General features: G+C 42.9%; 1 protein-coding gene across 3 annotated transcripts in view; it reads right to left on the bottom strand.

Annotated features, from left to right (window-relative positions):
- The window catches only part of LOC143929620 (uncharacterized), a 329,026-nt gene that overhangs the window by 174,366 nt on the left and 144,013 nt on the right, over positions 1–10,647 (bottom strand). For 2 of the 3 annotated variants that reach the window (XM_077453525.1, XM_077453526.1), the window contains exons 2-3: positions 3,181–4,671; positions 1,236–1,511 (exon numbers count right to left, since the gene is read on the bottom strand). The exons of the other annotated variant lie outside the window; for it this stretch is intronic. In XM_077453525.1, the coding sequence (XP_077309651.1) occupies positions 1,236–1,506 (271 nt within the window). In that variant the 5' untranslated portion in view covers positions 1,507–1,511; positions 3,181–4,671. The remainder of the gene's footprint in view (positions 1–1,235; positions 1,512–3,180; positions 4,672–10,647) is intronic. 3 annotated transcript variants of the gene reach the window in all.

The following is a 10,647-nucleotide window of genomic DNA, read 5'->3' as shown; positions in this document are numbered from 1 at the left end:
TTAAGGTACTGACATCCCGTGCTTCAGGGTTCCGGTCCAGAAGATCTTTCTGTCTGTTTGGTCCTGGTCCTCCTGACCAGCCTCCATGGCCCTCATGGCCTGGGGTGCAGATCCATCCAATTCCTTGTTTCGGGGCTGGCTAGCCCGAGGCAAAGTAACTGGGAGGAGGATTCAAAGGTGGTCCGGTGTCGTCTCGTCTGTGGAGAGGCCCAGCAACTAGAGAAGCAACCAGAGGAGGACTTTTCGGGAGAAGGCCACGCATAAGGCTGGCTTCTCAGAAGGAGGCTGGAGGCTCAGTTGAAGGACACCAAGTGAATCTACACTCATACGGTATCGCCGGACTGGCTGTGAGATACTGGTACCATATGATAGCTCTCTAAATTTATCTATGTCCCTCGGTTACATTCAAGTCTGTGGCAGAGACTTTTTTCTAATTAAACACTCTATCAGCTGCTAGGCCTAGTGAGAGGAGGTCTATCCGGTAGTTGTGAGAATCCAGTTGTGAACCGTAATTCTCTGGATTTCTATAGTAAGAGACTTCCAATCTTTTGCAGTTCCAAAAGTGCCTGAACTTCCTACCCAACCCTCTACCCTTCATTGAGAGACTGTTTTGTTTACTACTTTTCAAATAAATATCCCAAAAGTGGATCCAGTGTCGGTTTCTACAATTTTTTGGCCCATCTACCTCGGGAAACCCCTAGACGCACACCAGGTCAAGAAGGTAACGGTAAGCCCAACAAAACCAGCAGCTCCTTCGGGGGTCAGTGCTACACCAACAATGGAGCACCCCCAGCAACAATAGAGTCTGAACAGCTAGCAACAATAGACCTCTCCCTCAACAGTAGATGTCTCCCAAAAATTATTGTCTCCCAGTAGCATAAGAGTACCCCAGCAACAATAGATCCCCCCACCAGTGACAACTGACCTCCCCAGCAACAACAGACTCCCCCTGTAAAAATAGATTCCCTCCAGCAACAATAGATCCCCCAGCAGACAACATCAATAGACCCTCCAGTACACCCCAGCACCCCTTGCCATTACATACATTCAGAGGTGGCACTCCCCCGTGCTCCTGCTGAAAAAAAGCCCTGCAAAAGACTATGACTAAAACGAAATCGAAAGTGCTGGAGGTGCCGGAACTGCCCCCCCCCCCCCCCCCCAGTGATCCCGCTGTAGAAAAGCCCTAAGCATTAATAACATTCTAAAATAGGTTCTGCGGTCAGAACATAACTTACGTGTGACGGGGGTCAGTGACACGGGGTCAGATTTTGTGACATTATCGGCAGCTGTTGTGAATACGGTGAATGTATAGGTCTCTCCTGGTGTCAGGTTTGGTATTGTAGCGGTTTCACCTGTGACTTTTATATTACTGATCAGTGTAGATGGTGATGTGATATTTGTCTGCACCCTGTAGCTGTAAGTACTCTGATATCCATCCGGCTTGGTCCAAAATAGAGAAATGGAGTCAGTGGAAGAAAAAGAGCCCCACAGGCTTTTTACTGGCATTGGCTCTAAAAACATAGAAATACCAATGTTGCAATTATAACATTATATGTCTATAGAATAGTTATAACTATATCTGTGCTCATAATAACAAGATTAGCAATTTACTAGGATTTGCCATTGCAATTCATATACTACTATAATGTTTCACATACAGTTAAAAAAATAACGGTAAGTTGCAGTAATTCTATACATCCAGTTTCAAGAAAAAGTTCTTTGAGAGAAGGATGTAGGTTGTCACTCTGATACTCTTTCTAATAACTTTTTGGTCATCTCTAACTACTCTACAGGGGTTGTGAAGGTTCGTGTTTTTTCACCTTAACCACTTCCCGACCGGCTCAAGCCGATGTACGTCGGGAACTGCATGTCCCTTTAAATTTGCAGCTGTGCCATCGTGTACGCGCCATCGTCGGTGTGCGCCGGGCAGGACCTCTGTGAGTTGGGTCCCGCAGACTCAATCAATGCAGGAATAGCCGCGATTGCCTCACGGAGAGGAAGAACGGGGAGATGCTAATGTAAACAAGCATTTCCCCCGTTCTGCCTAGTGACAGTGTCACTGATCATAGCGGGAGCAGAGATCAGTGACGTGTCACACACACAGCCACGCCCCCCACAGTTATAAACACGCCCCTAGGACACATTTAACCCCTACACTGCTACCTAGTGGTTAACCCCTTCACTGCCAGTGTCATTTACACAGGAATTGGTGCATTTGTATAGCACTGATTGCTGTATAAATGACAATGGTCCCAACGCGGCACTAGATACATTTCTCTTACATAAATCTCTTAGGCTGGCCATATATTGTCGATTTGAAAAATTCAGCCAACCAAGCCTTCAATTTCACCTCCTGTTGCTACAGAAAAGAATTTTCGTGGCTGGGAATCTTCTTTTATTTATGTGATTTTCTTTCCTTCCACATGTGCATTTCCTTTTTCGATTACAATTTCTCACACGATTCTCCCATCATTGATTAGAAAATTGTTAGTTTTTCAAAAAATTTACATGTCCGATTACTCAAATTTGATTGCCGCACGAAAATCTGCTGTTGCTGCAGCCCCACTAATGGTGCGAAATACGATGAAAATTCTTAGATAAGATTTTCGTAAGAGAATTCTTTCGAAATTCGACCCATGTATGGTCTGCCTTAGATCACATAGGTTGGACTTGATGCACTTGTGTCTTTTTTCGACCTCACCTACTATTTAACTATGTATAAAATAGCTGTCCAAAATACCAAGCCATTGACTCTGATTTAAAGCTCTTGTGCAAGATAAAGGAAAACCTTAAAACATGGCCTGTTGGGTGTACCGAGGTTGAGAACCACTGCCCACTTCTTCTCTGCAAAACGATGTCCTCGCTGCTCTAGGTTTAATGACACCCAATGTTATTCAACCTGCTCCTCCTGAGCTCAGGCTCCCATGAACTGCCATGCCATGAACTCACCCCCTCACACCCCTGGGCTAACAGTATTTTGGGACTGAGCTTCAGCTCACACATCATCCCCGCTCAGTCAAGTAGGGAAGACCTCTGACCACTGCCACTAAGAAAGAAGAGGAAGGACCCGTGCTGTTATCGGACTTGCCTGAGGACTGCAGTAACTAAGGTTTTTACGGTGGGGGGGGGGGGGGGCAGAAAATTGAAATTCAGCTTTAAACTTATGAATGTAGACCTTACTTGTAAACACGGATCCAACAAAATGCCCACTATTAGAACCTCCGGCTCCAACTCTCACTACATCAACGCTGTATTTCGTCCCAGATGTCAGGTTCCGAAGGGTGACAATAGCCTTCTTGCTTTGCACAGTAAAAGTGGAAGAAGTATTCCAATAATTGACTTCATATATCCCATCCGTCTCATTGGTTGGTTCCTCCCAAGATAACGTGACGTTGGTTGTTCCAGTTGCATTAAGGGTGATTTTTCCTGATTGAGAGGGGTTTCGAAAAAATATATTAATACCATCTTTAGGCTATAAAAACAGCACAGTTCCGAGAACACAGAGAAAACAAATATTGGGCTGTGAGATAGATAAGAGAGAGACCAGAGACAGAAGATTGTATGACTTACGGTCTTTGCTTGCTTCTGATCCAGGAATTACCACTGTCTGCCTGTTCTTAAATTTAGAGTAGACAGAGTGATGGGAATTTTATATAAAGAAAAAATAAAGAGGGTGGTGTCCTTTTAAGTATTTGTTACCCTTTTAATCAACAATATTTTTTTTCCTGCTTAGGTTTTTTTATGATTTCTTTTTCAATTCTAATACTTTTTTAATAGTGTAATTTTACAAAACAATGGCTGCCTTGCTCAGAAGACATAAGGGTTGGGTGGAAGGGTGATCAAAAAATGGGACCCCCCTCTCAAAAAACAAACCCAGATGAGAAACTACCTCTTCTGGTTCTCTTGTACTTTAAGAGGAGGTGAGGGCATTGGGTGGAAGTAGAGGTCCGCCTGCCCCTGGTGAACAGCTGAAGGGACATTTGATCCCTTTGCTTGATGAAAATATAAGTTAAAGACACCCGTTTTAGAAGCACCTTTCACCCTTTTTTTTAACCCCTTGCCATTACTGTTACGGCATTGGGAGCACTGGCCTCATGTAAACAAACTCCCGGCTGCTAAAGCAGATGGGAGTTTGTTTACTTTTTTAGCTGCTGGCTATGGAGTAGGAACGATCACTTCTACATGTTGGAAAAGGGACCTCCTCAAGAAGTCCCTTTGCCCCTGGAGGGGACAATGGAATGGACATCTAACCCCTTCGCCTGATCGAAATAAAACAAAGACAACCGTTTTAAAAATAATTTTATTTGAAATAAAGAAGAACTCCCCACCATCATTCAAACTTTATTCTCCTTTTAAAATGTTTACGTAGCTACAGCTTGGTTTTTAGACAATTAAAACATTTTTTATAGGGCAGGAAGGAGTTATAATAACTGTATTTTATAACTCAACCGAAAATAAAAGACACAACTTCCGTGCAATATCTCCCTCTATATTGGATTGTCTTGCTTCTTCAGCTGTACAGTACAATGTAGATTCTCTGATCCTTTTTTTTTTTTTGCAGTTAGGGGTATTCCCAGAACTTATCACATCTGTCAAAGTGGCCATATAGGGTCTTTCTGAAGAGAGTCACATGTCTGGATGTAGACCTTGAAGGTCCAGGTTGGTATGGATCTGTTCAGTAAAACAAAACATAACAGGAGAAAAGTCAGGCTTTGAATTAAATTAACTCTAAACAAACAGATGGAAAAAAAAGTATAACTATATATCGAATATACAGTATATAATATATAGCGATCACCATTGTATATACACTATATTGTCAAAAAGTAATGGGACGCCTGCCTTTACACACATGAACTTTAATGGCATCCCAGTCTTAGTCTGTAAAGTTCAACATTGAGTTGGCCCACCCTTTGCTGCTATAACAGCTTCAACTCTTCTGGGAAAGCCGTCCACAAGGTTTAGGAGTGTGTCTATGGGAATGTTTGACCATTCTTCCAGAAGAGCATTTGTGAGGTCAGGCACTGATGTTGGACGCGGAGGCCTGGCTCGCAGTCTCCACTCTAATTTATTCTAAAGGTGTTCTATTGGGTTGAGGTCAGGACTCTGTGAAGGCAAGTCAAGTTCCTCCACCCCAAACTGGCTTATCCATGTCTTTATGGATCTTGCTTTGTGCATTGGTCCAAAACATTTGGTGGGGGGGGGGGGGTTATGGTGTGGGGGTTGTTTTTTGGAGGTTGGGCTTGGCCCCTTAGATCCAGTGAAGGGAATTTTTTTCCCCCTTATGCTGTGTACACACGATCGGACTATCTGGCGGACTTAGTCCGGCGGACCAGAGTCCGCCGGACAATTCAACCTGGACAATTCAACCTGCGGACTTTGAAGCCAGCCTTATTTCTAAGTTTGCCAGACTTTTGGGAAGAAAAAGTCCGGCGGACTTAGAAATAAGACTGGCTTCAAAATTGTCCGCCGGACTCGGCTTTTAGCAGATAATCCGTTCGTCTGTGTGCTAGTCCGGCGTACTAAAACCAACGCTAGGGCAGCTAGAACTTCCTTATCTACATCATCACGTTCGAATCCGCCGGACTTTTGAAGTGATTGTGTGTGGTCAAGTCCATTCGCTTGAAAGTCCGGCGGACCTCAGCTGCAACATCCAGAGGACAAACCACCGGACTAAGTCTACCGGATAGTCCGATCGTGTGTACGCGGCATTAGAGATTACATATCAGGGACTGGTATGGATTGTGGCCAACTGGATAAACATGGATATGGATAGTAAGCGTCCATATATTAAAAGACATCTGCTACAGTATTTCCCCAGGCAGAACACCGCTTTGTGTATTTATTATAGCAAACTCCCCAACCCATCCATGTCTCCATGCTTTATTTGGCTGAGAAATCACTTTGAAAAGCACCCCCCAGCATTTCTGACCATGGCCATAGTTTGCAGCATTTTGTGTTGCAAGACTTGGATTCTTTATTTGCACCTTGGTAATCAGAATGAAGTTTCCTACTGATTCATTTTTGTCTGAGTTTGGATGGTTGCCTGAAACAACACCTAAACTCAGGGCTGGGACAAGGGGTGGGCAGGAAGGACGGTTGCCCTTGGTACTGTAGTTTCATGTGAGGTGGGGGGAGCTGCGAGGAGAGGTGATTATGGGGAATTGGTGTTGGGAGGGGGCATTGGGGGAAGAGGGTTTGTGCTGGGGGGGGATTTGGGGAGGTTTGTGCTAGAAGAGGTGATATAGTGAAGGGGGGGGAATTGTGCTAGTAGGGGAAATTCTTGTTTGGGGGGGGGGATTAGTGCTAGTAGAGGAAATTTGAGGGTAGAGGATTTGTGCGAGGAGGGGTAACTTTTTTTGGGGGGGCATTTATGTTCCGGGGATTTGGGCGGTGGGGGGCAAAGATTTGTGCTGGAAAGGGGTTGATTTGTACTGGGGGATTTATGTTTAGGGGGTAAGCATGCAGATTAGTGGTCAATGTTTTGGGGGGGGAATTTTGCTGACACATAATGCTCATACAAATCTGGGGGGGGGGCAGTTTGGCAAGTTCACCCCGGGGCTCTAGATGACCTTTTCCTCTGCATTGCTTACCCTTCCTACTATCAGTGACCTGGAAGCCAAACCAGAATCCCAAGATACCACATGTGAACTTATAAAAATGTGAATATAACAGAGAAACTTTCTGAACCAAAAAAATAACAGTGTTCTCCAAAGGCCCAACCACAGAATTACATCATTTACAGTTATTCTCAGATACCAAAGACTTATGCCCCATACACGCGGTCGGAAATTCCGATGGAAAAAGTCTGATCGGATTATGTTGTTGGAAAATCCAATCGTGTGTGGGCTCTATCGGACTTTTTCCATTGGAATTTCTGACGGGAAAAGTTTGAGAGCTGGATCTAAAATTTTCGGACAACAAAATCCGACGGACTTTTCCGATTGGCTCTCCTTGTCAGTGTGAACCGAGAAAAGCCATTTAGCGCCACTTCCTATTTCACGCAATGATCAGCTGTGATTGGCCACAGCTGATCACATGGTAAGAAGCCTCCGTCAGAGGGTCCCTATCACAATCGGAACTGTGGTGTGTGTCAGAGTGACGCGCAGCATCTCGGATCGGCGCGCGTTCCCTGCGGGCGCGCACCGGCTTGTTATCCTGATCACGTCATATGATGTCAGGATAACAGAACCACTTTGATGACGTCATATTGCTACATAGCGGGCGGGCGGCAAGTGGTTCAAAAGTGCTTGTGCTATAATATCAGTCCATGCCACCCAGTCCGAAGCCTCTCATATTTGATAGCACCCCCCTATCTCAAATCCTCTCAGGCTATGTACTTCAACACCATGTGGGAAGATAAAGGAAGGTGAAACTCCATTGTGTAATGCCATTTAAAAATACAATTTTGCTAAAAAATACAAACAGATCCACTCACATGGCATAAGTGTCCTCCGGACACCAGAGGATACACGCTGAGTACTACATTCAACCTGTCACCTCCAAATCATAAACACTAATTTTCAATCATGATACCTACTGTATCTTCAGTGTATGTGTACTGTTATGGGAGTTATGCCGGCCATACACGGTACGAATTTCAAAAGAATTTTCTTTCGAAAATCGTATCTAAGAATTTTCGTATGAATTTTGCACCATTAGTAGGGGCTGCAGCAAGAGACGATTTTCGTGCGGAAATAAAATTTGAGGAAACGGACATGTTGGAATTTTTTTGACATTTTTTTGAAAAACAAACACTTTTCTAATCAATGATGGGAGAATCGTGCGAGAAATGTAATAAGAAAAGAAAATTTTACAGAGATAAAAGAAAATTTATGGAGAGAAAAGAAGATTCCCGGCCAAGAAAATTCTTTTCTGTAGCAACATGAGGTGAAATTGAAGGCTTGGTTGGCCGAATTTCGAAAATAAATGGTGGCGCCATCGGATCACAAAAAAAACGAATCTTTTGATTTTGAAAAGAAAATTTGTTCGAAATTCGACCATGTATGGCCTGCATAAAAATGGCACCCTGAATATGCTGATTTATTTATAGCTGACCTGGAGGACAAATTCCTGAACAGCATATTTATGATTGTTTCATCATATGGACAGAAGGTGAAGAATATACACTCATTGATCAACGCGTTTCACCCATCAATCAAGCTAAAAATGGACTGTTAAATCCCACTGACAGATGTAACTGATCTCCACAGTTCCAGCTTCCACCCCTCAACACACTAAACATGCCAATCATTCACTGCCAGGCCACCAGATACCACTGAATGTGCAGGGACTTAGGGGACAGAAATAAACTTCTCCGAATACTAGCAGTCTCTTTTCATAAAGAAAGAAACAGAACAGCCGATACAAACATGAACGCGGCCTTAGAGCAGAGTTCCATCACAAAATAATAAAATGCAGTGCTTATATATATATATATATATATATATATATATATATATATAAATACAATTAACAATATATGCTGTGATCAGTAAAACACACACTGAAATATAAAAATAGTCCACCAAGTGAAAAAATGTTGTGAATGGAAATGTAAAATGATATCCACTAAGTGAAAAGATGATGAATAATGGTGAATAATAAAATTCACACAGTCCTGGTATCAGTGAATAATATCAGAAAAATAAACGTCTAAAAAGCATCGATAAGGTAAGTGACATCAAATGTGAAGAGCCTCGTTGAGGAGAAGCTTCTAGAAGACACCACCACCAATTGCATGAAGGCTTACCGAAAGTAATGGACTTAAAGGGGGCTTATACCTCTTAAGTCAACCAGGCTTATGACGATAAACACTGTATATGGAAAACCATCAGAACGCCTGGACAGATCTTTGAATAGTGTTGATTAACATCAAAACTCCACAGCATACAGACACATGAGGCTCAAAATGGAAGGAGGGAAAGCCAGATGATATTCTTTGCTCACACACTGGAACCAAAAATCAAAGAAAGGTTCCACATAGTGTGATATTGTTTAAAAATTGCATTTGTTTAAAAAAAATAACAATGAAACACTCACATTTAGGAAGTGGATACAAAGCTCATGGAAGGACATGAAGAGGCGCAGTAATTTTGGCAGAGGTCAATCTGGCGCGTTTTGTCTGCTTAGACGTAATCTGGTGTATGACCTACTGCCAGCAACTGCACGTTTAAATTGGCTATGTGGCACCAAATTAGAATAATAATGCTGTTGTCTCCAGCCATGCTGGCTGCTGTATATATGTATATATACAGGCATACCCCACTTTTAAGTACACAATGGGGTTTATTTACTAAAGCTGAAAAGTGCAAAATCACACTCACTTCTGCATAGAAACCAATGAGCTTCCATTGAAGAAGCTTAATTGAAGAAGCTGGGGTTAGAAGCTCATTGGTTTCTATGCAGAAGGGAGTCTGATTTTGCACTTAAAAGTGGGATATGCCTATATATATATATATATATATATATATATATATATATATATATATATATATATATACATATACACATATATACTTTTTCTTCTTTCACAGCGCTATAACCCTCCCCCTTTTTGTCTTAAAGCGGAGTTCCACCCAAAAGTGGAACTTACGCTCATTTGTCTCCTCTCCCCATCCCATGCCACAATTGCCACTTTTCAGGGGGGAGGGGGAACAGAATACTTGAGATAGGTATCCTGTTCCCACTTTCGGGTGTGCACTCCGTGGGCCGTGACGTCACAGTGGGGCTCCTTCCTCCTCCTCCCTCCTCCTCCCCCTGTCACCGGGCCAGTAGGAGAGAGGAGCGGGGCCTCAGTAGGGCTCCCAGTGTGAAGCCGTAAGGCTACACTGCCAGGTTTCGTTACCCGCAATGTCAGCGGCATGCACTTGACAGCTGATGGAAACATGAGCTGCGCTGCCAACATCGCTGGACTCCAGGACAGGTAAGCATCCTATTATTAAAAGCCAGCAGCTGCAGTATGTGTAGCTGCTGGCTTCTATTTTTTTGGGGCAGACCTAAGCTTTAAAACCCCAAAGAGAATATCCTCTCCAATACAAGGAGAAAAAAAACAAATGACCGTATCCCTCTTGTAATAACATCCAGCACTAGAAGATATAACAAAGATAACCAAAGAGCTGCAACCCATCATAACACTGAAAGAAATATTCCAACATCCCCCACAGTTGGCTTTCAGGCAATCGCCCAACTTCAGGCATAAATGAATCAGCAGAAAATGTCATTCTCATTATAAAGTTGCAAATAAAAGAACAAAGCCTTGCAACAAGAAAACTTTGCGAACTGTGCAACCAAACCAATCCATTAAAAAGTGCCACCCGCACACACACACAAAACGGACCTTCAGTATTACAGGATTATACAGCTGTGCCGTTGATGCACCCAAACAATATTGACGTCCTTTTTACCCACAAATAGAGCAAATTTTTTCTCAGTTCAGATCGATATGTATTCTTCATTCTTCATATTTTTGGTAATAAGCGTATATTGATTGGTTTGCGCAAAAGTTATTGCATCTACAAAATAGGGGATAGATTTATAGAATTTTTATTATTTATTTATTTTTTACTAGTAATGGCGATCTGTGATTTTTATGGGGACTACGACATTATGGCGGACACATCGGACACTTTTGACACATTTTTGGGC

The sequence above is a fragment of the Lithobates pipiens genome, unplaced genomic scaffold (assembly GCF_037356315.1).
Source record: "Lithobates pipiens isolate NorthernLeopardFrog02 unplaced genomic scaffold, aLitPip1_a1.2 Scaffold_24, whole genome shotgun sequence".
In the NCBI taxonomy this organism is placed as follows: Eukaryota; Metazoa; Chordata; class Amphibia; order Anura; family Ranidae; genus Lithobates; species Lithobates pipiens.
Note: the sequence above shows the minus strand (reverse complement) of the source record. Positions and strands in the feature narration are given on the sequence as shown.